The sequence below is a fragment of the Cucurbita moschata genome, unplaced genomic scaffold (assembly GCF_002738365.1).
Source record: "Cucurbita moschata cultivar Rifu unplaced genomic scaffold, Cmos_1.0 Cmo_Scf00013, whole genome shotgun sequence".
Taxonomy (NCBI): Eukaryota; Viridiplantae; Streptophyta; class Magnoliopsida; order Cucurbitales; family Cucurbitaceae; genus Cucurbita; species Cucurbita moschata.
The window spans coordinates 1,295,483-1,315,799 of NW_019268529.1; the positions used below are offsets into that span (position 1 = coordinate 1,295,483).

Consider the following 20,317-nt stretch of genomic DNA (forward strand, 5'->3'; position numbering starts at 1 on the left):
TTTTTTTTTTTTTTTTTTTTTGGAGTGTGGAATCTTTGTGTAAGCGTAAGATATATCATTGGTTATGAATAATGGAAAACTGATAGACTTTGGTTTTTTTGAACACGGTCTAGCCAATGATTTTTGTTTTTCCAGCTCAACTAGTCAATTGAGCTGAGGAAGTGATTCCAGCATTACTGGTCTTCAGTTATCTTGACATAATCGAGAGAGGGTCACATCTAACTTCCTTTTACTATGCAGGGGTAGCAAGGGACTCTGAATTTGTCGTCAAGGGAGGTTGTTGTTGATTGATTGTCTTTTGCAATCATGGCGAACAGTAAGTCTCACCAATTTTTTGTTCCTTGTTTTACTCATGTTCATGTTTCCTTCTCAGGCTACTTTTATTGTATCTTTAAATGAATGATATTCATTGGGCTTGAGTCAACTAGTGCGTTTCTCACTTGCTGTTGTTCTGCAGGGCTTATGTTTGAGAACTCATGTGAAATTGGGGTTTTCTCCAAACTCACTAATGCGTACTGTTTGGTTGCAATTGGTGGCTCTGAGAACTTCTACAGGTTTTTTTCTTTTTCCTCTCATGTTTCCTGATCATGCTTCTGTATCTTTTGCTTAAGAGATCAAAATAGACAATAATCTCGCTTTAAGTTGTCTACTTTGAATGGGAACCGATTTCTCACGCATTGTTTGCATGGTTTAGTTCCTTTGAAGCTGAATTAGCTGGTGTCATTCCGGTTGTTAAAACATCCATTGACGGCACTCGCATTATTGGCCGTCTATGTGCTGGTTTGTGAAATTTTTTTGTCGCATTATTTTCAGCATCTTAGGTTCCCATAATGATACGAGGCCCATACTAATTTGCATTGCATGTTGATATAATATATCAGTTATTCATTTTTTATATTCCTTACTGCAGGAAACAAAAATGGGCTCCTTGTACCCCATACCACTACTGACCAAGGCAAGCTTTTTTCTATCTTCTTGTCATGTTACGCCTTTCATTTGTAATTAGGGTATATTACCTGCAGTCTTATGCCTCTTTGAACATTTTTATCTCTCTTTTAACAAGCGAGAGAGATTGTAGTGAAGTTAATGGAACTAAAATTAATTTATCCTCCCCTGCTAAAACTTTGACAGGAGGATCAGTCATACTATTGTTTTAGCATAGATTCTGACTGGCCGTTTACATGATAAAATTGTAAATGGTTACCTCCTTGATCAATAAGAGTCTAATTATTCTCATTTATGATCGTGTTCTGAGTTCGAAACTTTAAATTCTGTATGTCTGTTTGGAGGTTCTGTTTTTGTGGTGTCAGTGAAGCCTAAACATTTCTTATGTAATTTTAGCAGTCACTAACAAATTGATATGCATTTTCATCTTTCTACATCTGTAAATTAACACTTCTGCTGTTGTCTTTCACTGCTACCTTTTATTTCCTTCATGACTTGCACATGATACCTGAAACTGAAGGCGTAGGCATTATTAAGTTTGTGTCAATACAATTTCCTGTAGTGAGGATGCTTTATGAAATTAAGTTTGTTCCGTCTTTCTTAAAACTCGTCTGGATGTTCTTTGATTTATGTTAAAATGTGATGATGATGTGTAATGTGTAATGCCAAATACAAAATTGACGTTATGTTTGTATTCTTATCATTTTGAAGAACTTCAGCACTTGAGAAACAGTCTACCTGACCAAGTTGTTGTTCAACGTATACAAGAGAGACTGTCTGCTCTGGGGAATACAATTGCTTGTAATGATCATGTTGCTCTCACACATACTGATCTTGACCGGGTATTTTTTCTTATCCTTCCTTAAAATTAATTCTAGTTGGGCTTTGTCAATTGTCAATGTTGAGCACATATCTAAATAAAGACGGACACTGAGTGGATCGTCTTTTTATATATAAAAAATAAAAAAATTATATATAACGTAACTCAAGACTGATTTAGCTCTTAGTAACATGTTCTCCTATCCCTTGTTAGGAAACTGAAGAGCTCATTGCTGATGTTCTTGGAGTAGAGGTGTTTAGGCAGACAGTTGCTGGTAATGTTCTCGTGGGAAGCTACTGTAGCTTCACGAATAGGGGTGGCTTGGTAATTTTCACCCTTCCTATGCTTTTTTAACAAGGTGTTGTCTCATTGTTTTCAACTTCATGTTAAAAATTCTCTGAAACTTGGAATTGTGCAAACGTTCTGCAGGTTCATCCACATACATCTATTGAAGATTTGGACGAACTATCGACTCTTCTTCAGGTCCCGTTGGTTGCTGGAACTGTGAATCGTGGAAGTGAAGTGATTGCTGCTGGATTGATTGTCAATGACTGGACTGCATTCTGTGGTTCAGACACAACTGCCACCGAATTATCGGTCGTTGAAAGCGTTTTCAAATTGAGAGAGGCTCAACCAAGCTCCATTGTTGACGAGATGAGGAAGTCGCTAATAGACAGTTATGTGTGAAAGTTACTTATATCTTCTGCTAAACCTGAGATGTTGCAGAAGCGCGTAAGTTATTAATTGTTATTACTATTATCTCTTTTCCTTCTGTCATATTTAACAACTTTGTAATTATGAAATTCGACTCTGCATTTATAGCTTGTTTTATTCGAAATTGGGAAACCATATTTTGGTATTATAAACCTATATGTTTCAGTGTGGTTCCACAAATAACCGTGCAACCTCGAACTTGTTGGAACTGATATATGGTCAGTAGGGGAACAGGAAAATTATGATTTTTAGTTCAATTGGATTTGGAACAAAGGAATTTGAATATTACGTTTTTTTGTTGGTACTTTCATCATACTTGACTTTATCATTTACCTAGAAAATAGTCTTTTTTGGATATTTTTTCTTGAATCCAATTGATTTTATCAATTAAAAAAAATATCTCAGTATTTTTGCTTTTATATTTTATTTGAAATGGATCCATTTCTCTGAAAATTTGGTGTTATTTTTACCGGATGAATGCGAGAAAATATTCCAAGTAAATTGATGTTATCTACTAATGTTAACCAAAAGGTGAAAATTAGGAGGCAAGTATGTTTAAGCACTTTTTTTTAAAAAAAATAAATAGGTTTAATAATAATGTTTTTATATGTTACATGTTTTTTTCTACAAGATATCTTATATTTTTCTGAAAGCGATTCAAATAACAAATTTTTTTTGTTGCACCATATTAAAAAAGTAATTACTTTGAAGTCTTTATTTTTAATAATATCTCTCCATTGTTTTTTTTTTTTAAATACATGTTAAATTATTTCAAAATTTTGAAGTTACTTTTTATTTATTAAAATTTAAAAAGCACTTTTGATCATTGTTAAACACATTAAGTTGTCAAATTGTCTCTTTTTTTTTAAAAAAAATTCTTTTTAAATGACTTCGAAATTTGTTTTGATTATCTTTTTTTTTTAGTCCACCCACACAGAAAATAATTATAACTTAAATATGGAAAAAGATTTGATGAGTTTTTAATCAACTTACTCGACCAGAGAATTTTTGTCAATTAGTATAATTAAATATCTAACATAACTCTTGGAAGAATTTTTGTATCTAATATAACCGAATAGTGACTTTGGAAGAATTTTTGTCAAATAGTATAATTAAATATCTAATATAATATCTTACCTGAGTCACATTTAAATATCATAAAATATCCACATTTATATTTAACTATTTTACGTTATAAGATCCACATTGAGCAAAATATGCAACCGCCGTAGATTTGGGGAGAAATAAAAATGCTACAAAACAAGATACACAGCTACCAAGATGACCTTAAATTCTTTGAGAATGAAAGAATGATGTGCAATAGTAGAGACCAAGCCTCCAAAGTTTGTTGGCGAAGTCTTAATTCAGAGTGAAGTATCATCTCTTCTGTCTAAGAAATCATATCCCATAATTTACAGAAGAGTTAAGGTTAGAGAGCAAATTCCAAATTCAAAGTTCCAAAATCTATCATAGCACAAGAGGGAGGGGAAAAGAGAAACAAATTATGCCACAAATCCCAAATTCAAGCATAGTACAGAGACCATGTTGACAAGCCGTTCAAAACTATTATGTTTCTAAACAAGACACTTGCCACTGTGCGTCCAAGTAAACAAGTTCCTCACGTCCAAGTTCTCAAACTCTGTTTTGTACATAACAGTACTCACACTTCTAGACGAATTTAAGAGAGTTTTTTTTGTGGCGAAACATAATTCCATGTATAAATTGAAATATTAAATAACTATCTCAAACATCAACCCAAAAACAAAACGGTGGTAACAAAATTGTATTCATACGCTAACCATATCTAAGAAGTCCCAACCTAAGAAAACACAAGGAACCTTTAAAGTTCTGAAGAATCGAACCCACCCCAATTGCTCTCGCCAGCTCGATAACACTATAGGAAGGCTACGAAAACTACCCCCAAAATATATGGAAGAACTCAAATAAGTTAAAGTGCAGTTTGAACAAAAAATTTACTCGGGGAGAATTTGCTCATTATCTGCATCAGCTTCCGTCTCAATTTGTGGCTTTGATGGACCTGCACCTGGTGCCTGTTTCTTCTTAATGCCGCTAACAATATCGTCAATTCTCAGCAGCATGCAAGAAGCTTCTATCGCAGTCTTAAATGTTTGCGACTTGACATTATACACATCCCAAATCTGAATAAGGCCATGATAAAGTGCAAAACTTAGATCAGTCCCAAGGAAAAATAATAATTCAAAACCCACAATCACCAGAACAGCACGGATGTAAGAGGAAAATAGAACTCTTATGTCATTGTCATCTTCTGAATTTACTATTGAATTCAAGCAAGATATTGGTTACAGTACTCAACATCATAAATTGTCGGGCATGTACAAGTTAGTAATCTCTTAAGGACCAAAGAGGCATTAAATTTCCATTCAAACTAGTTCAAATGACAACAGTCCCTATATTTACAATTTTCAAACCTCATGAATCGTTTTTCAATTTTTGGACATAGGACGTAAAGAGGCCTAATTTATTATAAAAGTTACCCTTGGTAGAGGGAAGATTATGGCTAGGAAAAGGAAATCATACCTTACGCTCTTTCATGTCAGTGATTTCACCAGTGTTTCCATCTATGCCTGTCCATGCGTTTTCACCATTGGCATGCTAAAAAGTGGCAGAAAATCAGACAAAATCAACACATAATAGTTGTCAGAAATGAAGCCTGGCTACAACATATCATGTGTTACAACAAAAGTTCAATACCTTTCCTTGCAACGCTGTCATAGTTCTTATTACATTCACCCCACAATTCTGTGCCAAAGTTCGCGGTATGGCTTCAAAAGCTAAGGCAGCAGCTTCATAAGGCCACTGTTTCAATCACACATGGGAAACAAATTGCAATTTAACCACAAAAGCTAGGGCAGCAATCCACAAAATAAAGCTAAACCAAGCAAATCATGTGAAGGGCTTGATATAAATCATGTGAAAGAACAATGACTCCCATAAATTTGGCAAAGTAATGGGTAGGCCACTAGATACAAGGTCGGTCCAAAATACTTATCGACATCGAAAAATCAAGACAGTTTTCAATTAAATCGGTAATAGCCAATAATATGCATGCTAAACATGTAGATTATGAGCATTCCACATTTCAAGAAAAGAGAGGATAACACATTCCACGAAGGATTAAGGATTACCTTTTCTATGCCTTCAATAGAAGAACTCTTCTGCTTCAGTGTAGCAGATACAGTCAACTCAGTAGCACCGCCACCAGGAACAAGTTTTGGATTTTTTATTATGTTCCTTGCTACAGACATGGCATCCTGAATCAAGAAAATGACAGATGTGCTAAGTATGGGAAAGAACATCAAAAAGATCCTCCCAACATTGCAACGAAAGATTAAATTACCTGCAAATTTCTTTCTACTTCATTCAAAAGATCTTTACTAGCACCTCTCAGGAGCACAGTACAAGCTTTGGGATCCTTGCATTCCACTATAAATGCAAAAAATTCATCCCCTATCTTCTTAACTTCAAACAATCCAGCACCAGTCCCAACATCTGATTCCTGTAACTCATCAGGTCTATTCACAATTACAGCACCACATGCCTTGGCTATTCTATTATTGTCAGTCTTTCTCAACCTTCTAATTGCACTGATACCAGCTTTACTCAGATAATGGCAAGCCAAATCACTGAGGCCCTTCTCTGTAATAACCAGATCAGGTTTGAATCTGATTATCTGTGCACATATGTTTTCTATGTACTCTTCTTCCATTTTCAGCAGGATTCCCCAATCTTCTTCTCTGACCAACTCAGCATTTGTCTGGTTTTCACCTTTCTTGTATTCTAGGGGGCAGTCGAGAAGAATAATACGTGGATTGACAATCTTTCTTCTCATTTTTCCGGGGGCAACAACATCCTTATTAAACATCACTCCTTTAAGAACCCTTGAATCTTCTAACTGTCCACCTGGAACCTTCTCAACCTTTATGTACTTCTTGATGTCTACTTCACGTAAGCCTTGGCCAAGATCGACACCAACAATTGCAGTGGCATCGATTGCTAAGTCCTGGAAAAATGACCAATAACATAGCTAAATATACAAAACCTCAACATTCCACTAGTTATCTTATGAAAATTTTAGATGTTTTAGAAAACTTGCACTATCTACCAATAAGATTCTAACCGTGTATACACAGTGATATGTGTTGCAAAATGAAAATAAATCTGGCAACAGATCTAGATAAGTCCCTCCTAAAAATTTAACAATGAATATAAAGATCTCATCCTCATTGAACAAGAAGATCAAAGAACAGCCAAACAATCAACATTTTAAGTTTTTCTTCCCCAACAAATTCATAAAGCTCTATTATAGAGATGGAGCATATTACAACTTTATCATGATCGAAGATTAGAAAAATATGTAAACAGAAATTGCACAACAATATCAACGAGGCAGAAGAAATAGGATCTTACAGCGATCAAATTTCCAAATTGACTTGTGAACTTAGTGCCTATGCAGCTTTTGACCAGTCCCAACATAGCAGTGCCTGCCACACGATAGTCTCATTAGTAAGGTAGAGATTTACAATTAGTGTCACATAAGCTTAGATGGGAAGAAAAATAAACAGAAATTGTTTGAGAGGAAATATATCGAAGTAACAGTATTTTCTCTGATTATAATATTGAGTAATTACAGCATCTGGCATCTAAATTAGAAAACATGATATGCGGTAGCCATTTCACACGACAGCTGAAATGTATAAGGACATTCAAGTAACTTACGATCCTTCACATCGATGTCCATTGCGATTTTATCAAGCACGGCAAGTGCATCCTCCAGTGCTTTATTGTAGGCTATAGCAAAGAAAATAAGTTGGTAATGACCACATTATGATCAATATCCAAGAAGAAACCAACAGCAGGAAAATGAAAATTACCCCGGCAAATGACTGTTGGGTGATAATTTTTCTCAATGAAGGCCTCAGCAACATGAAGCATCTCACCAGCTTCAACATTCAAAATTAAAAGTTCGAATAAGACAGAAAAGAGAGAGAGAGAGAGAGAATCAAGTCAACGAGTATCGTCATTATGTAAAGATTAAATCACCAAAAGGGAGGGAAAGAGAGAGAGAGAGAGAGAGAGAGAGAGAGAGAGGTCCCCACCAAACATCCCAAAATACTCCCCCATACAAGAAAAACAAAATTGAAAACCCACTCAGAATAGATCAATGGTTAATTGCTCTCTCGCAAAAATTAAAGCATTATACACTGGTCCAATACATACCAAGCACAATAACTGATGTAGTTCCATCTCCTACTTCCTCATCTTGTGTCCGGCTAAGTTCAATCATCGACTGTCAGCAGCAAAAAGCCAGGTCATGCCAAATCGGTAAAGCAACAAACAGAAAAGTAAAAAAAGAAGGGAAGTAACAGGTACAAGCCCTAATTTGGTAAGATAAAAAAAAAGGAACATAGCAAACAATACAAGGGTACAAGGCTAGAAATAGAGCAAAAGAAAATTGGTAGAAAACATACTTTTGCTGCAGGATGTGCAATATCTAACTCCCGGAGAATGGCATTTCCATCATTGGTGACAACGATTCCTGTTGAATCCAGAGAGAGTAGTCAGGAAGACAAACTAACAAAACCATGTTCGTTTCAATTTTCATAAGATGCGAATAACTGGATGCTAATTGAAACAATTAACCATTGACAGAATAATATCAGCTTATGATAGCAATATCAAAATAGTTTCATTTTCCATCTGACCATTAAGTTGTTTTTTTTTTTCGAAAGAAAAGGGGGAAAAAATGGAAACACCTCCACTAGCATCAAGTAACATCTTCAACATAGATCTCGGCCCCAACGTGGTACGAATGATATCAGCAACAGCCTGCAAGCCAAATGAAAATGCTACGAAATGGTACGAACTTGAGAAAGAAGTAAATGTAAGAAGAAGCAAATTACACAAACCTTAGAAGCCTGAATGTTAGCATGGTGAACCTTGGTTCCAGACTCACGTTTTAAAGAATCTTCTGCTCAATTCACCAACACACAAAACAGTTCAAAAGTCTTAACACACAGAATCAAAAACAACAAGGAGATGCAGATAAATCGAGCAGTCAAAATGTTCGGAAAACATTCAAAATAGCTAGTAAAATCAACACAGTCCCCATTCGATTTGAGATCGAAGAAACAGAAAACGAAATCATGGAAGAAAACAAAATGAAAAACAAAAAAGAGATAAAGAGGCTCACTGAGAACGAGAACTGGAGCGTGCATCGTCGCTGGCTTCGATGGAGATACGGACGTCGAAAACCCTACGCCAAAACCCTAGAAAGGTGGAAGAAGAAGAAGAAAGGCTCAGGCTTCTAAGTTCGGACTGAGAGCAACAAACACTCTCTCTCTCTCTCTCTCTCTCTCTCTTCAATTTTTCGGTTCCCTCTCTAACCTCGTCCTCTCTCTATTTCACATTTTTCTTCATTTTTTTTATTTCATAAAAATAAAATAAAATAAAATGCTACAAATGTGAGTGAAATTTTAAACAATAAAAAAAAAAAAAAAAATTGAAAATATGGCAATGCAAATATTAGTGTTTTTTTTTTCTTTTCTTTTTTTTTTAAATTGAGATAATGTTGTATTGGTCAAAAAAAAAAATAACAATCCCGATTTTACGAAGAGTTGGGTTCAAATAAATAAAAATTATATAATTGTAATCTAATTAATAAAGAACTTAGTTATTATTAATTAAAAAAATAAAGGTATAGTTATTTTATTTCATAATTAATTTTTAGTTTCATCAAAAAGTCTTTAGACTTATATTTAGTCGTCTAAAATAAAAATTTTGAATATTAAACAACATATATTTTTTATTTACAATATATTTAAATGTCATACAATCTCATAATAAATAAATAAATATAATATATATACATATACTAATTTTGATATCATTTAAATTTTAAATTACTAATTTAAATATAAGGTATATACTAATCTTAATAGACCTAGAACGACTCAAGAAAACATGTTTGAACTTATTCATCTACCTACCTTTATCGTGCAACATTATACTTGATCAATTTCTCAAAATATCATATATATTTAATCAACTACAAAAATCATTTTTACCTCTAATATCACTTATTGACTAAATAAATATATTAAATATTATGATCTCATTAAAAACCTATGATCAATAATTAACTAAATAAATATATTGAATATTATGATCTCATTCAAAACCTATCATTCTTAATTATGTTCATTTAGAATACTTCTAATAAGACATCATTTAGACATGAACAAAATTATAGCTGTATTTGATGACTTGCTGCAGCTATTACAAGCGTGGAGCGTAAAGAAAAGCAAGGGCAATTAATTACTACTCATAAAAGCGATGCAAAGCTAGAAAAAGGACAGAGAACAAAACTGAACCCCAACAACAATCACCCTATCATACACATTTTATAAAATAAACACGAACCCCAATAACCCAAAACCTAGATTTGCATTCAGCCAAGCCAAGCCATTCTCATTTGCATTCCACATACCTATATTCCAAATGAGATTCTTGCTTACCACCATGATCCTGGACTTGTGGAGGGTAGGATTCGCGAGGGCATTTGAACCGAATCTCGCCTGTACTGAATAGAATTTCTTGGTGTGATGGACATTTTGTTTAATGCAGAATCAAATTCATCGAGATCGAATTCCCTATCATCGTAGCTTCTTGCCATTGCTTCATCATCCATAAGGTTTTCCTCGATTCTATCTGGAAAAACTTCAGCAACATCTTCGTCACTGCTACCTTCGTTGTCGTCTTCTTCTTCGTCATACGAAGGTCTAACCATCGACCAATACACAAAATATGGTCGAAGATATCTTCATAAACGAAGGGGAACAACAAACTATCAGTCACTTTTGAGCATGGTTCACAATAAGCAAAATGATTTTAACTTATATCCTACTGTATGTTATTTGTAATGTGATGCTTTTATCAATTCTGTTTGTCTTAAAAGGCTAATAAAGAAGTATCAATAAATATTAAAGAGTATAACCTGTCACATCTTTTCAATAGGCAAGGATCAAATGGGAAAAACATGTCAAGTCTTTCCATTCCACCAAAAGTCTTTGAATATTCAGACTCCAGCAAACCATTGAATATAAAAGTCTCTGATGGTGTGAATAAATTGGCATCATTTGCTTTCCGAAGAAATTCCTCGACAATAGAAGGTAGGCAAACCTGTTGAATAAAAATGCGTTGAATAACATTTGTAAAAGAAAATTGCACAGAACAAAGTTTCAGGCAGCAGTTCAAATTTATTTGGAGGTTCATGACAACATCACACTGCTATAGCAGAGAGTCCCGATATCTATGAGTGGCAATTATAATTAAAGATGTCAAGCTCCAAAGCCAAAATATGAACTTCTAAACATTTGTACCTTAGTGCATAGGTACGCTATGAGGGTGATCATTGTTTTATCGCATCAATCGAAAAGTAATGACGTTTTAAAATTTGATGCTTCAGGCAGCAGAGTCCATATGCTTACTCGGGATACAGAAAATATTTACCTCGTTTAACATTGATTTTAGGTACAAGGAACAACAAACAGACAAATCCAAGAAAAATAAATAAATGAAGACAATAAAAGATCAAGGGATCAACAAATTATATACCTTCAGTGGGCCCAATCTATGTGTCAAGATTGGACCTATAGGCATAAGCAGAAGTTGTGACTTAAGCCGTGGAATCTCCAAAATCGATCTCATCCGGAAGCAAAGCACATACATTATGGCCTGTGGAAAATAAATTAACAGATAAAAAGCCATTAAATCAGAGTGTAAACAAAAAACTGCTAGTATGCCAGCTTTCCTAAAGACCCAAACCAAGCTCAAGAAGTTGACAAACAAATATGTAACCACATTGACTAAATTTAAAGAAATACTTGTACGCGACATTAAGACACTGGACAAATGATTATAAATCGTGTTTAGAAGCCTAGTTAAGCTAGTTTGCTAAGCCTATGAAACTTGTTTGTGCTAGGTTTAGCACGATACTTAGTTTCGTGACTTTCCACAGTGCAAAATTGTGAACTCTTATAGAGTTAATATGTTCATAAGTTATACTTAGTTTCGTACCTTTCCACAGTGCAAAATTGTGAACTCTTACAGAGTTAATATGTTCATAAGTTTTCCATTATACCCTAGTTGATATACTATCCCTTGTTTGAGCATGTTGAGCATGATGTATGTATATAAATGTATGATTTAGAATTTGGGAACCCATATATGCTCATTTATGCTATTGGATAATGCTATGTGCTTTAGGATACGTGCATCTAGCAAAACAAGTCCAAACATTGCATACCTGGCAACCAGAATAAAATACTTTATGAGCCTTTGGGTTTAGGTCAACATGCTGCGATTTGCCATACTCTAAACACCAATCCACCAGTCTGAAAAAATTAGAGGCAAAATTAGACTTAAAGCCACAATAATTTACCCTCCACACTTTAATTTTATCAGTTTCATGTTTTTCATCACAGAAACATAGTTAATATTGACAAGTGAACCTTTTCAATATAGTGGTAACCAAAGAGGTTGACAGAAATTTCCCACGAGACAAATAGCTCGCAAGATATGAAACAGCACTCATCCTGCACAATACCACAAAAATATATTCCTTGATTTCATTCATATAAAAAATGAAAATGTGTACAAGACAGGGCAAAATTAACTACGTCGGCACCAGTATCAGATCTTTTCCGAATCTCACAAACGCTAGAGAATATAGCTTTCACAAGATTTTTTAATACCTGGTAAGTGGAGGATCATTGCATGAAATAAACATATCTGCTAGGGTAACGGCAAATCTTGCACCACAAACTTCCGGATCTAATGCACAAGCATAGAATATGACAAACTGCCAAGAAAAAACATCAAAAGTGTGATTCAGTTTCCACCTTTTTTAAAAAATATATAAAATGAAGGCTCACTGGGCCAGAGTAAATAAGCAACGGCACAGAATAAGGGGCAAGGGCATGTAATTACCTGGGCGAATTTAGACTTGTAAGCAGTCAGAACAGTTCTTTGAAAAGATAGGAGTAAAATTTCAAAAACCTAACCACCACATTAAAGAAACATGGAAAAATTACTCATTTGCAATATAAATAAAAAAATTGAGAACAAATAAAAAGGAAAATGAAATAAACTACACAGAACGTACCTCATTCAATCGTCCATCACGTTCACATGATTCAAGATGTTCAAATGTTAGAACGATCAAACTATCTAAAGTTTCAGCAATCACATTTCCAGTTAAGCTCTTACGACTTAGTTCGCTAGGAAGCTGGCAAAATAAGCTCAAATTCAGCCCAGCAAATAACAACATGAATAAAAGAAATATAATCAAAACATATAGCAGAAGGAAAACATGTAAGTAATTTTTCAACCAAAATGGAATAATGTTTGAAAAAAACATGACTTTGATAAAATATTTAAGTATTGCAGACCCCAACGATATTTAGCTTTTACTTCAGATCCGTTAATACATATACTAGAAGATTAGAATTTGTATGTAAAGAGAATAATGAAACAAATGCCAACCACAACAAACAAATGAGACAAAACAATGAAGAAGGGAAGCTAAAAAAGGGATCGAGTGCCATTACAACTTAGTTGAAGAAATATATTTCTTTATCCAGCCTAGACGTTGTATCTTACCTCAATAGAATCCTCATTAATATCATCGGTAATTTCATCATCATCTTCAAGTTCAATCTCAAAGATTCCTTTACTGAAATCATCTTGTAAGATATCATCCCACCCAATCTCCACCTGCCAGAGGGTTAAAATTCATTATAATTCTTCAGTGATCACATAAACAAATGTGAATTCAAACAACTTATTCACTGAAATATTTGTTTAGACTTACATCCAAATCTAAAAGCTTATCTACCAGCGCTGTTAAGATCTTTCTCCCAACAAATTCGCTCAATGAACCTTTCTCCAACCTCAACATGTTCTCCACATATACTGAGGTCAACTACATTAAGGTTAAACAGATGTAAGTGGAGGACAACCACAAAACAAATTTCTAACTAAGGGTGCAAATGTTTTGAAGGTGAAATAAAAAGTAAGTTTTTAGAAAATATTCCAGAAAGAAATCGAAGCAATCTCTATCTTAAGCAAGCAAGAAGCATCTGACGAGAGCCTTTGAATATGTAACCATCTTTATGATATCTGACTTTTTTATGGTTTATGCCATCCAGTTCATATTTACACATTGATTCGTAAAAATAGGAAGAGGATTTTGTAGGTTCAAAGATTGAATAAATTTAGCATTTAGTAAATATATTTCAACTACAAATCATACAGGTATTGTTCCAGTTCAAACTGTATATTTTGAAGGGTCCTTTAAAGAAATAAATCTAGGAATAAAAAATTTCAGTCTGCCAAAGCATAGAAACAAAAAAAGGGCATTCAGCTTCACACAAAATTTCCAAGTCATTCGATGGTCATGAAAAAGTCAAATTTGGGTAGAAAAAATAACTATAATTAGCAATACTTTCTTTACAAAACATGCAATCATAAAACTAATTATTCATAGATTTTTCAAAAAATATTTAGTATCTATTGTACTATTATTATTTAACCAATTTCAATAAAAATTGAACATTGAATGACTGATTTTAAGATTTTTTCTTTTTGAAAACATAGGAGCTAAAATTTGACATTTGTAAATACAAGGACTAAAATTGAAGGAAACCAAAGTACGAAAACCAAAATGATAATTTAAACTGAAGATAACTAGTTAGAAATAAGCACAATTTTCATTTAGATTCCTCTTGGGCAACTTTAAGCTATAAATTCAACTCACAGATTCTTTGAAAAAGACTCTCTGCATTTTATTGACAACTATTTGCTCTAATCTCAAAGGTGCAAGAGGCACCAAGTCCGAGATGTCTTTTAAAGCTGTGTGCACTCGAGAAAAAACTTCATCCTTTCTGATAAGACCATGTGGTTTCTTCAGTAAATCCTTGTAGTAATGGGGCGGCATGAAATTATTAACAAGCATATCCAAGCATGAATCCACATATTTTCCACTTGAAACGGCCTGAAACATTAAATATACAAAAAGTCAGGAGATCATGGAACTATTAAGGGAACCTCAAGAAAGAGTGTGAGAGTTATAGTATCATAAATGCTTGTACCAGGGATGTTATAAGTTCAACCAGGGCATCCATCACGTTAGGTCCATAATCCCATAAGCTCATTTTAAAAATCTGAAACAGAACTTCCATTACAACAACAAAAGTGCAGGATACAGACACGGAGTTTAGTGATAAACTTACTCCTGCAAGCAGAGATTCATGGAGAGCGTTGTCTATAAAAGAAACTGCTCCACATAGTGCCTTCAAACATGTCTGTTAGTGCATCAGGTGAATTAAAAGCTAGTTAGTATGGAATTAAATCTCGCATCATTGGTCAAAAACAGCTGTGATCAGGTGAATTAAGAGCTAGTAAGTTCATACCACGAGCAAGGCAACCTCATCAGGGGATAGTCGTTCCCTATGGTGTATAACACCAACAAGCTGGTTATACCCATCAGTATTTCCCTATACCAATTGAAAAGCTACTGTAAGTAATTCATAAATTGATTAGCAGCGAGAACTTGGAAGCATATCGTGCAACTCAAAGATTTAAAAACCATTCTTTTTAGTAAAGAAAAAATAACAGTGTTAATGGAACAATACCAGTGACACTGAACTAAGAAACCCCCTGATGAAATCAACTAACTGAGAATCTGTGAAGTTAACGCCCTCCATATCCTGGAACTGAGCTTGGCCATTTTCCAATTCCATCCCCATGATTATTACCCAAACCCTACTGAGATCCTACTGCCACAGTGGGGCCTGGGAATAGGGCGAGGTTCAAGCCTGAAACAAAAGAACAACTGAATAAAAGATTCAAACAAAAATAATTGGAGAAACAAAAACGTAAAGAACAAACAAGTTTGGTATGAAGGTAAATAAATATACCCCGCTAATTAGAACAATCAAACGAAACCGAAATACTTGTTTCGACTAGCGTGCCGCCGTGTGGTTGCAGCAGAGAGAGAAAGATAGAGAGAGAGAAGAAAGAAAAGTGGGCGTCGGCGGCGGCGGCGACGGAAACTGCAACGTCGACGTCTGTGGAACTAGGCAGCTAAAGTCCGGCAGGTGGAGGGCGTCGGCGGCTGTTATGGAAAGCGAGGGAGTCTGGAAGTCTGAAAGCCAACCCTAAACCTAAACTGAGAAGAACCAGAAGCTCTAAAAAGAAAATTATAAATTATTAAAATAAAAATTAAATAATAAAAAATAGCGGTCACGTGCGTTAGCACGAGCCGAAACTGGGACGGAAACAGGAAAAACCTTTAAAATAATAATAATAACTATAATAAAAGTAGAGCGGTTTGGTTCTTTGTTCATTTCCGGTTAATTCTTTCCGAGCCGAGCCGGCCCAACCCGACCCAATTAACTCTCTTTTAATCTATTTTTTTAAAATACAAATTTGATGTTATTATTGTTTTTTTTTTTAATTTTTTAATAAAATTTAAAAATATTAATGAATATTTTAAAAACAAATTACTAATTTCTATTAAAAATAAAAAAAATTAAAAAATTGCGATAAAATAAAATTAAAAAAAAAAGTATTTTTGAGATAAATAAAAGTAATTTTATTAATTTAAGGAAAAGAAAAAAGAAAAACAATAATAAACGTGGACGTCACACGGAGCATCCATTACAAGTCTATCCAGACCATACGCACAGAGGTAGAGTTCGAAGAGAAAGCAGCGCGGAAGTGGAACCAATCGTCTTGGGCTATGGCGACACTCCTCCAGTTTCCATCCAACATACTCTTCTTCCATGTATGCTCCATTTTCAATCTCTTAGCTTCATATTTATCGACAATGTTCATGATTCTTCGTGTTTTCTAATCTCTACTAGTGGCGATGTCCTTTGAATTGTCTTGATTAGCGCTTATGATGTAATTGATGTATTCTCGGCTGGATTTCAATGCACACGATTATCGAATTGGACATTGAATCATTAGTAGAAATCAAGAAAATGGTCTTTGTATGGACAACATTCTCCGTTCAGAGATTTGTTCTGTAAATACAGACTTTTGGATGCAAGAATTGCAAAATCGACTTGAACATGTATCCTATAAAATCCATTGCAGCATCTTTTCACTGATGTAGTGTAATATAAAAATCGTGGTGGAAGGCAAAGAAATCCCCTCTAATTTTCACTACATTGTTAAAACTTGTTGGCCCAATGTATGATATAACATGTTTAACATTTTTATGTGAAGTTCATGGCTGAAGTTGGTGAATTGAGTTAAATTCTTTTATTATGCTATAGTCAACCGAAAGTCCTAAGTCATGTTTTGTGAGATCCCACATCGGTTGGAGAGGAAAACGAAACATTTTTTATAAGGGTGTGGAAACCTCTGCTTAGCAAATGCGTTTCAAACCTTAAGGGGAAGCCCGAATGGGAAAGCCCAAAAAGGATAATATCTGCTAGCGGTGGGCTTAGATTGTTACATGTTTGTTGTGTAGTATACCTCTTCGTTCGAATTCATTATTGAGTTTTCTAGCAATTTTCTTTGTCTTTTTATCCCCTATGTTCATAACCTCTTCATCCCCAACCCATTCCCTTCCTCCCCAACTAACTTTTGTTATTTATAATGTGTAGACTCTCCAAACCCAAAGGGAAGGTACTTGGAAACATCTTGTGAGGCAAGCATGCTTTTATTTAATTGGGGGTTTTTCTTGTATTTTTCCCGAATGTTTTAAATTTAACTATATGAAGTATCAAATGAGTGATTAATAATGTTTTATTGTGTACTGTGATGAATAGATATTGTTCAATCCAGACAAAGTTGGCCTGTAGATGCGAAAGGAGGACGGCTGATTTCTTTTTATTGCTCCTCAATGAATTTTCAGGCACCATATAAATTTTCAAACGGTTCCTCGTCAAAACAAAAGCTTCCTACAAGGTTTTTGAGGGATAAGAAGTTGATTTTTGATGCAGATCCCCCTGCCCAAAAGGACATTGATCATTCATACCATATTTTGGAACAAAGGTTCAATTACATACTTCCTATGGACATTTCATTAAATTTTCCATTTTTAAGAGATCATTTTTGCTTCAATATGAAGTTATCTGTTTTATTAATTTTTCGGTCCATGCTGGATAGGTAGAACATGATATGAACTGCATATAGACTTCAAATTATGATTCTTTTTCTTTTTTATTTATTTAGGATTTGATGTCGTCTTTAATGTTTTTCAATTATCCTTTTAGGACATATTAAGCAAGAGTATTTTTGTCATTTTTCCATGATCAATAATATGTCATTTTGGTTCGTTGGAAGGTCATCTAGAGCCTGACCGTTTGATTTTTCGAACAGTTGACCATGAATAAATTTTAGCTGATATTTTTTTTGTCAAGTTTAGCTAAGAGTTTCTTGATCCTTTTGCAATTCATGACTTGAGTTACTTGCAAAAAAAATATTCAAATAAGATTGATCATCCTATCGTGGACCAAAGAACTTGAGGCAATCCGTGTTTAACCTAAAGTTTAGAGTTTAAATTGATAGATTTGAGGGTTTTGTGTTTGTGAACTCGGGGTTCACATACACAAGGGGTTAACTTGAAACTTCCATATATGGCTATGGTGAAGAAAAGAAAAATCTTTGTACATGGTATGTTACAGTTCAAAGATTCCATTGGGTATGCTGCAGCTATAGTTTTCTAGTGGATTGTTGGTCTCGGCAACAGTTTTGTTGTCTTTCCATTATGTTTTTATTTATTTATAATGAGTGAATTCTCCTTTATTCTTCCCACTGTGTGAAACTAGCTGTTCTTTTATCTTTTTGTTTTCGCATATCGATGTTTTCATCATTCAAACTCTTTTTGTTCAATAAAAATCTAGCCCACGTTTTCTGTTTAAGAAAAAATCACATTCTCTTCACCATGAATCTAATTCTCAATTTTGCAGCACAGTGCTCATGTGACCCAAAAACACATACTAGGAAGCAGCCACTCGTGCACAAGTCCTCTCCTTTACCCAAGCAGGAGAGCTCTGAATGTTTCTGTTATCTCATTGTTCTTGTATGGATTTTCACCAAGCATTTGTGAGGCCGTTTTTGCTGAAGAGTTGGAGCTTGAGAGATACACAGATTCAAAGGAGGGTTTTACTCTTCTTCGACCATCTTCTTGGGTTAAGGTATTTGGCCATCTCTCTCTGAACTAACGGTGATGCATTCTTAGGCTCTTCCTTTGAGTAGACTTTGTCTGAAACTGTGTGCTTGGTAAAGGTTGATAAAGCAGGGGCAACAGTTTTATTTGAAGAGGAGAATAAAGGAAGCAACAATGTTGGTGTTGTAGTAAATCCGGTTCGTCTTACAAGTCTTGGGGAGTTTGGAACTCCTCAGTTCGTGGCTGACAAACTTATACAGGCTGAAAAGCGAAAGGTAATTTATTTTTTGAGATTTTGGCATTTCCTACTGATTGGAACATAGACTTGCTTGGCTGTGATTTTTGTTGGATGCTTTTAAGTGCTAGGAAAAATAATATATTTGAGTGTTTTCTTTTTTCTTTGGGATAATATAACATTCGAGTTTAACTAGTATGACAGTCTTTTTGATTCGTGATCTTTTTTCTGTTGGATTGTATGTTTTGCCCCGTAAGAATGTACTCTGTCGCACTGCTGCTTCAGATACTAAATTTGTAATCTATGTGTAACGGCCCAAACCCACCGCTAGCAGATATTATCCTTTTTGGGTTTTCCCTTTCAGCCTTTCCCTCAAAGTCTTTAAAATATGTCTGCTAGGAAGAGATTTCTACACCCTTATAAAAAATGTTTCATTCTCCTCTCCAACCGATGTGGGATCTCACAATACACCCCCCTTCGGAGCCCAGCTTCCTCGCTGACACTCGTTCCCTTCTCCAATCGATGTGGGACTCCCAATCCACCCTCCTTCGAGGCCCAACGTCCTTTCTAGCACACGGCCTCGTGTTTGCCCTTCTTTGGGGCTCAGTCTCCTCGTTGGCACATCGCTCAGTGTCTGACTCTGATACCATTTGTAATAGCCCAAGCCCACCGCTAGTAGATATTGTCCTACTTGGGCTTTCCCTCAAGGTTTTTAAAACGTGTCTGCTAGGAAGAGGTTTCCACACCCTTATGAAAAATGTTTCGTTCTCCTCCTCAACCGAGATGGGATATCACATACCGTTGGACTAGCCTTGTTGCATCCAAGTTATTAACTCTTCTATTTCTTGATTCATGTTCTTTTACCCCTAAAATGGAAGGAACACTATTGTTATCCAAATCCAACATTCTAAAATGGGATTAACCGACTCCATGTCTTAGTTACTTATTCTATGAATACAGGAAAGTACAAAGGATGCAGCAGTGGTTGGTGCTGCAGAGAGATCTGGTAAGGGAGGTCTACAAGTATACGAGTTCGAGTACATGGTCGACAGCACTAGAGGGGGGATGAAGCGGGTTTTCTCCGCTGCTTTTGTGGCTTCTAAGAAGCTTTACATCCTTAACGTATCCCACTCGGACAAACCAGAGAGCCCTCTTGATTCACAGAGAAGAAAGATGTTGGAGCAGGTTCTTCATTCCTTTGATGCAGCTCCTTCCTCCTGAAAGATCATCATCAGTTCATGCTCTCCCTCCAAACTAACTCATTTCCATTCTGTCTCTGCTTTGCTTTCCATGCCACCATGGGGCTTCCATTTTTCTCTCTAATTAATATATATAAAGTTTGTTTCTTCCTATTCTTTTCCCACCTTCTATAAGTTTC

At 35.0% G+C, this 20,317-nt stretch overlaps 4 protein-coding genes across 9 annotated transcripts in view; 2 read left to right on the forward strand and 2 right to left on the reverse strand.

Moving 5' to 3' along the window:
• LOC111451787 (eukaryotic translation initiation factor 6-2) overlaps window positions 1-2,634 on the forward strand; it is a 4,218-nt gene extending 1,584 nt beyond the window's left edge. For all 4 annotated transcript variants that reach the window (XM_023092333.1, XM_023092336.1, XM_023092334.1 and 1 more), the window contains exons 2-8: window positions 241-316; window positions 458-554; window positions 695-780; window positions 911-955; window positions 1,657-1,787; window positions 1,979-2,089; window positions 2,195-2,634. In XM_023092333.1, the coding sequence (XP_022948101.1) occupies window positions 307-316; window positions 458-554; window positions 695-780; window positions 911-955; window positions 1,657-1,787; window positions 1,979-2,089; window positions 2,195-2,452 (738 nt within the window). In that variant the 5' untranslated portion in view covers window positions 241-306 and the 3' untranslated portion in view covers window positions 2,453-2,634. The remainder of the gene's footprint in view (window positions 1-240; window positions 317-457; window positions 555-694; window positions 781-910; window positions 956-1,656; window positions 1,788-1,978; window positions 2,090-2,194) is intronic.
• Window positions 2,635-4,179: 1,545 nt separating this feature from the next.
• Window positions 4,180-8,894, reverse strand: LOC111451507 (T-complex protein 1 subunit gamma-like). Its single transcript, XM_023091965.1, has 13 exons — window positions 8,712-8,894; window positions 8,428-8,489; window positions 8,275-8,347; window positions 7,990-8,057; window positions 7,739-7,808; window positions 7,393-7,461; window positions 7,238-7,309; window positions 6,929-7,002; window positions 5,859-6,521; window positions 5,647-5,772; window positions 5,213-5,317; window positions 5,039-5,113; window positions 4,180-4,638 (listed from the first exon to the last, which is right to left on the reverse strand). The coding sequence occupies exons 1-13, from the start codon at window positions 8,734-8,736 to the stop codon at window positions 4,453-4,455; spliced, it is 1,668 nt and encodes a 555-aa protein (XP_022947733.1). The 5' UTR covers window positions 8,737-8,894; the 3' UTR covers window positions 4,180-4,452.
• Window positions 8,895-9,733: 839 nt separating this feature from the next.
• On the reverse strand, window positions 9,734-15,753 carry LOC111451422 (RNA polymerase I-specific transcription initiation factor RRN3-like). Its single transcript, XM_023091838.1, has 16 exons — window positions 15,499-15,753; window positions 15,214-15,396; window positions 14,992-15,075; window positions 14,812-14,883; window positions 14,671-14,742; window positions 14,337-14,573; window positions 13,392-13,502; window positions 13,181-13,294; window positions 12,684-12,806; window positions 12,509-12,577; window positions 12,274-12,380; window positions 12,031-12,114; window positions 11,826-11,913; window positions 11,135-11,254; window positions 10,515-10,699; window positions 9,734-10,338 (listed from the first exon to the last, which is right to left on the reverse strand). Exons 2-16 carry the CDS (start codon window positions 15,325-15,327, stop codon window positions 10,032-10,034), a joined length of 1,887 nt encoding a protein of 628 aa, XP_022947606.1. The 5' UTR covers window positions 15,328-15,396; window positions 15,499-15,753; the 3' UTR covers window positions 9,734-10,031.
• A 476-nt stretch (window positions 15,754-16,229) lies between these two features.
• Window positions 16,230-20,294, forward strand: LOC111451028 (psbP domain-containing protein 2, chloroplastic). Of its 3 annotated transcripts, XM_023091260.1 has the most exons (6): window positions 16,230-16,367; window positions 17,197-17,218; window positions 17,362-17,587; window positions 18,510-18,732; window positions 18,824-18,979; window positions 19,900-20,294. In XM_023091260.1, the coding sequence occupies exons 1-6, from the start codon at window positions 16,323-16,325 to the stop codon at window positions 20,158-20,160; spliced, it is 933 nt and encodes a 310-aa protein (XP_022947028.1). In that variant the 5' UTR covers window positions 16,230-16,322; the 3' UTR covers window positions 20,161-20,294. The 3 variants fall into 3 exon arrangements, with proteins under 3 accessions (XP_022947028.1, XP_022947029.1, XP_022947030.1); XM_023091261.1 differs by lacking the exon at window positions 17,197-17,218 and having other exon boundaries at window positions 17,448-17,587; XM_023091262.1 differs by lacking the exon at window positions 16,230-16,367 and having other exon boundaries at window positions 17,197-17,240.
• The last annotated feature ends 23 nt before the right edge of the window (window positions 20,295-20,317 follow it).

Coding starts and splice junctions, on each gene's coding strand:
- LOC111451507 (XM_023091965.1), bottom strand. CDS start 8,736: ATGCACGCTCCAGTTCTCGTTCTCA. Junction 8,058..8,274: donor GTTACTTGATGCTAGTGGAG/GTGTTTCCATTT, acceptor TGGATTCAACAG/GAATCGTTGTCACCAATGAT. Junction 5,318..5,646: donor CTATTGAAGGCATAGAAAAG/GTAATCCTTAAT, acceptor TGATTGAAACAG/TGGCCTTATGAAGCTGCTGC.
- LOC111451422 (XM_023091838.1), bottom strand. CDS start 15,327: ATGGGGATGGAATTGGAAAATGGCCAAGCTCAGTTCCAGGATATGGAG. Junction 12,381..12,508: donor ACAAGTCTAAATTCGCCCAG/GTAATTACATGC, acceptor TTTTCTTGGCAG/TTTGTCATATTCTATGCTTG. Junction 10,339..10,514: donor CTATTGAAAAGATGTGACAG/GTTATACTCTTT, acceptor TCGTTTATGAAG/ATATCTTCGACCATATTTTG.
- LOC111451028 (XM_023091260.1), top strand. CDS start 16,323: ATGGCGACACTCCTCCAGTTTCCATCCAACATACTCTTCTTCCAT. Junction 16,368..17,196: donor CCAACATACTCTTCTTCCAT/GTATGCTCCATT, acceptor TATAATGTGTAG/ACTCTCCAAACCCAAAGGGA. Junction 17,219..17,361: donor TCTCCAAACCCAAAGGGAAG/GTACTTGGAAAC, acceptor TGTGATGAATAG/ATATTGTTCAATCCAGACAA.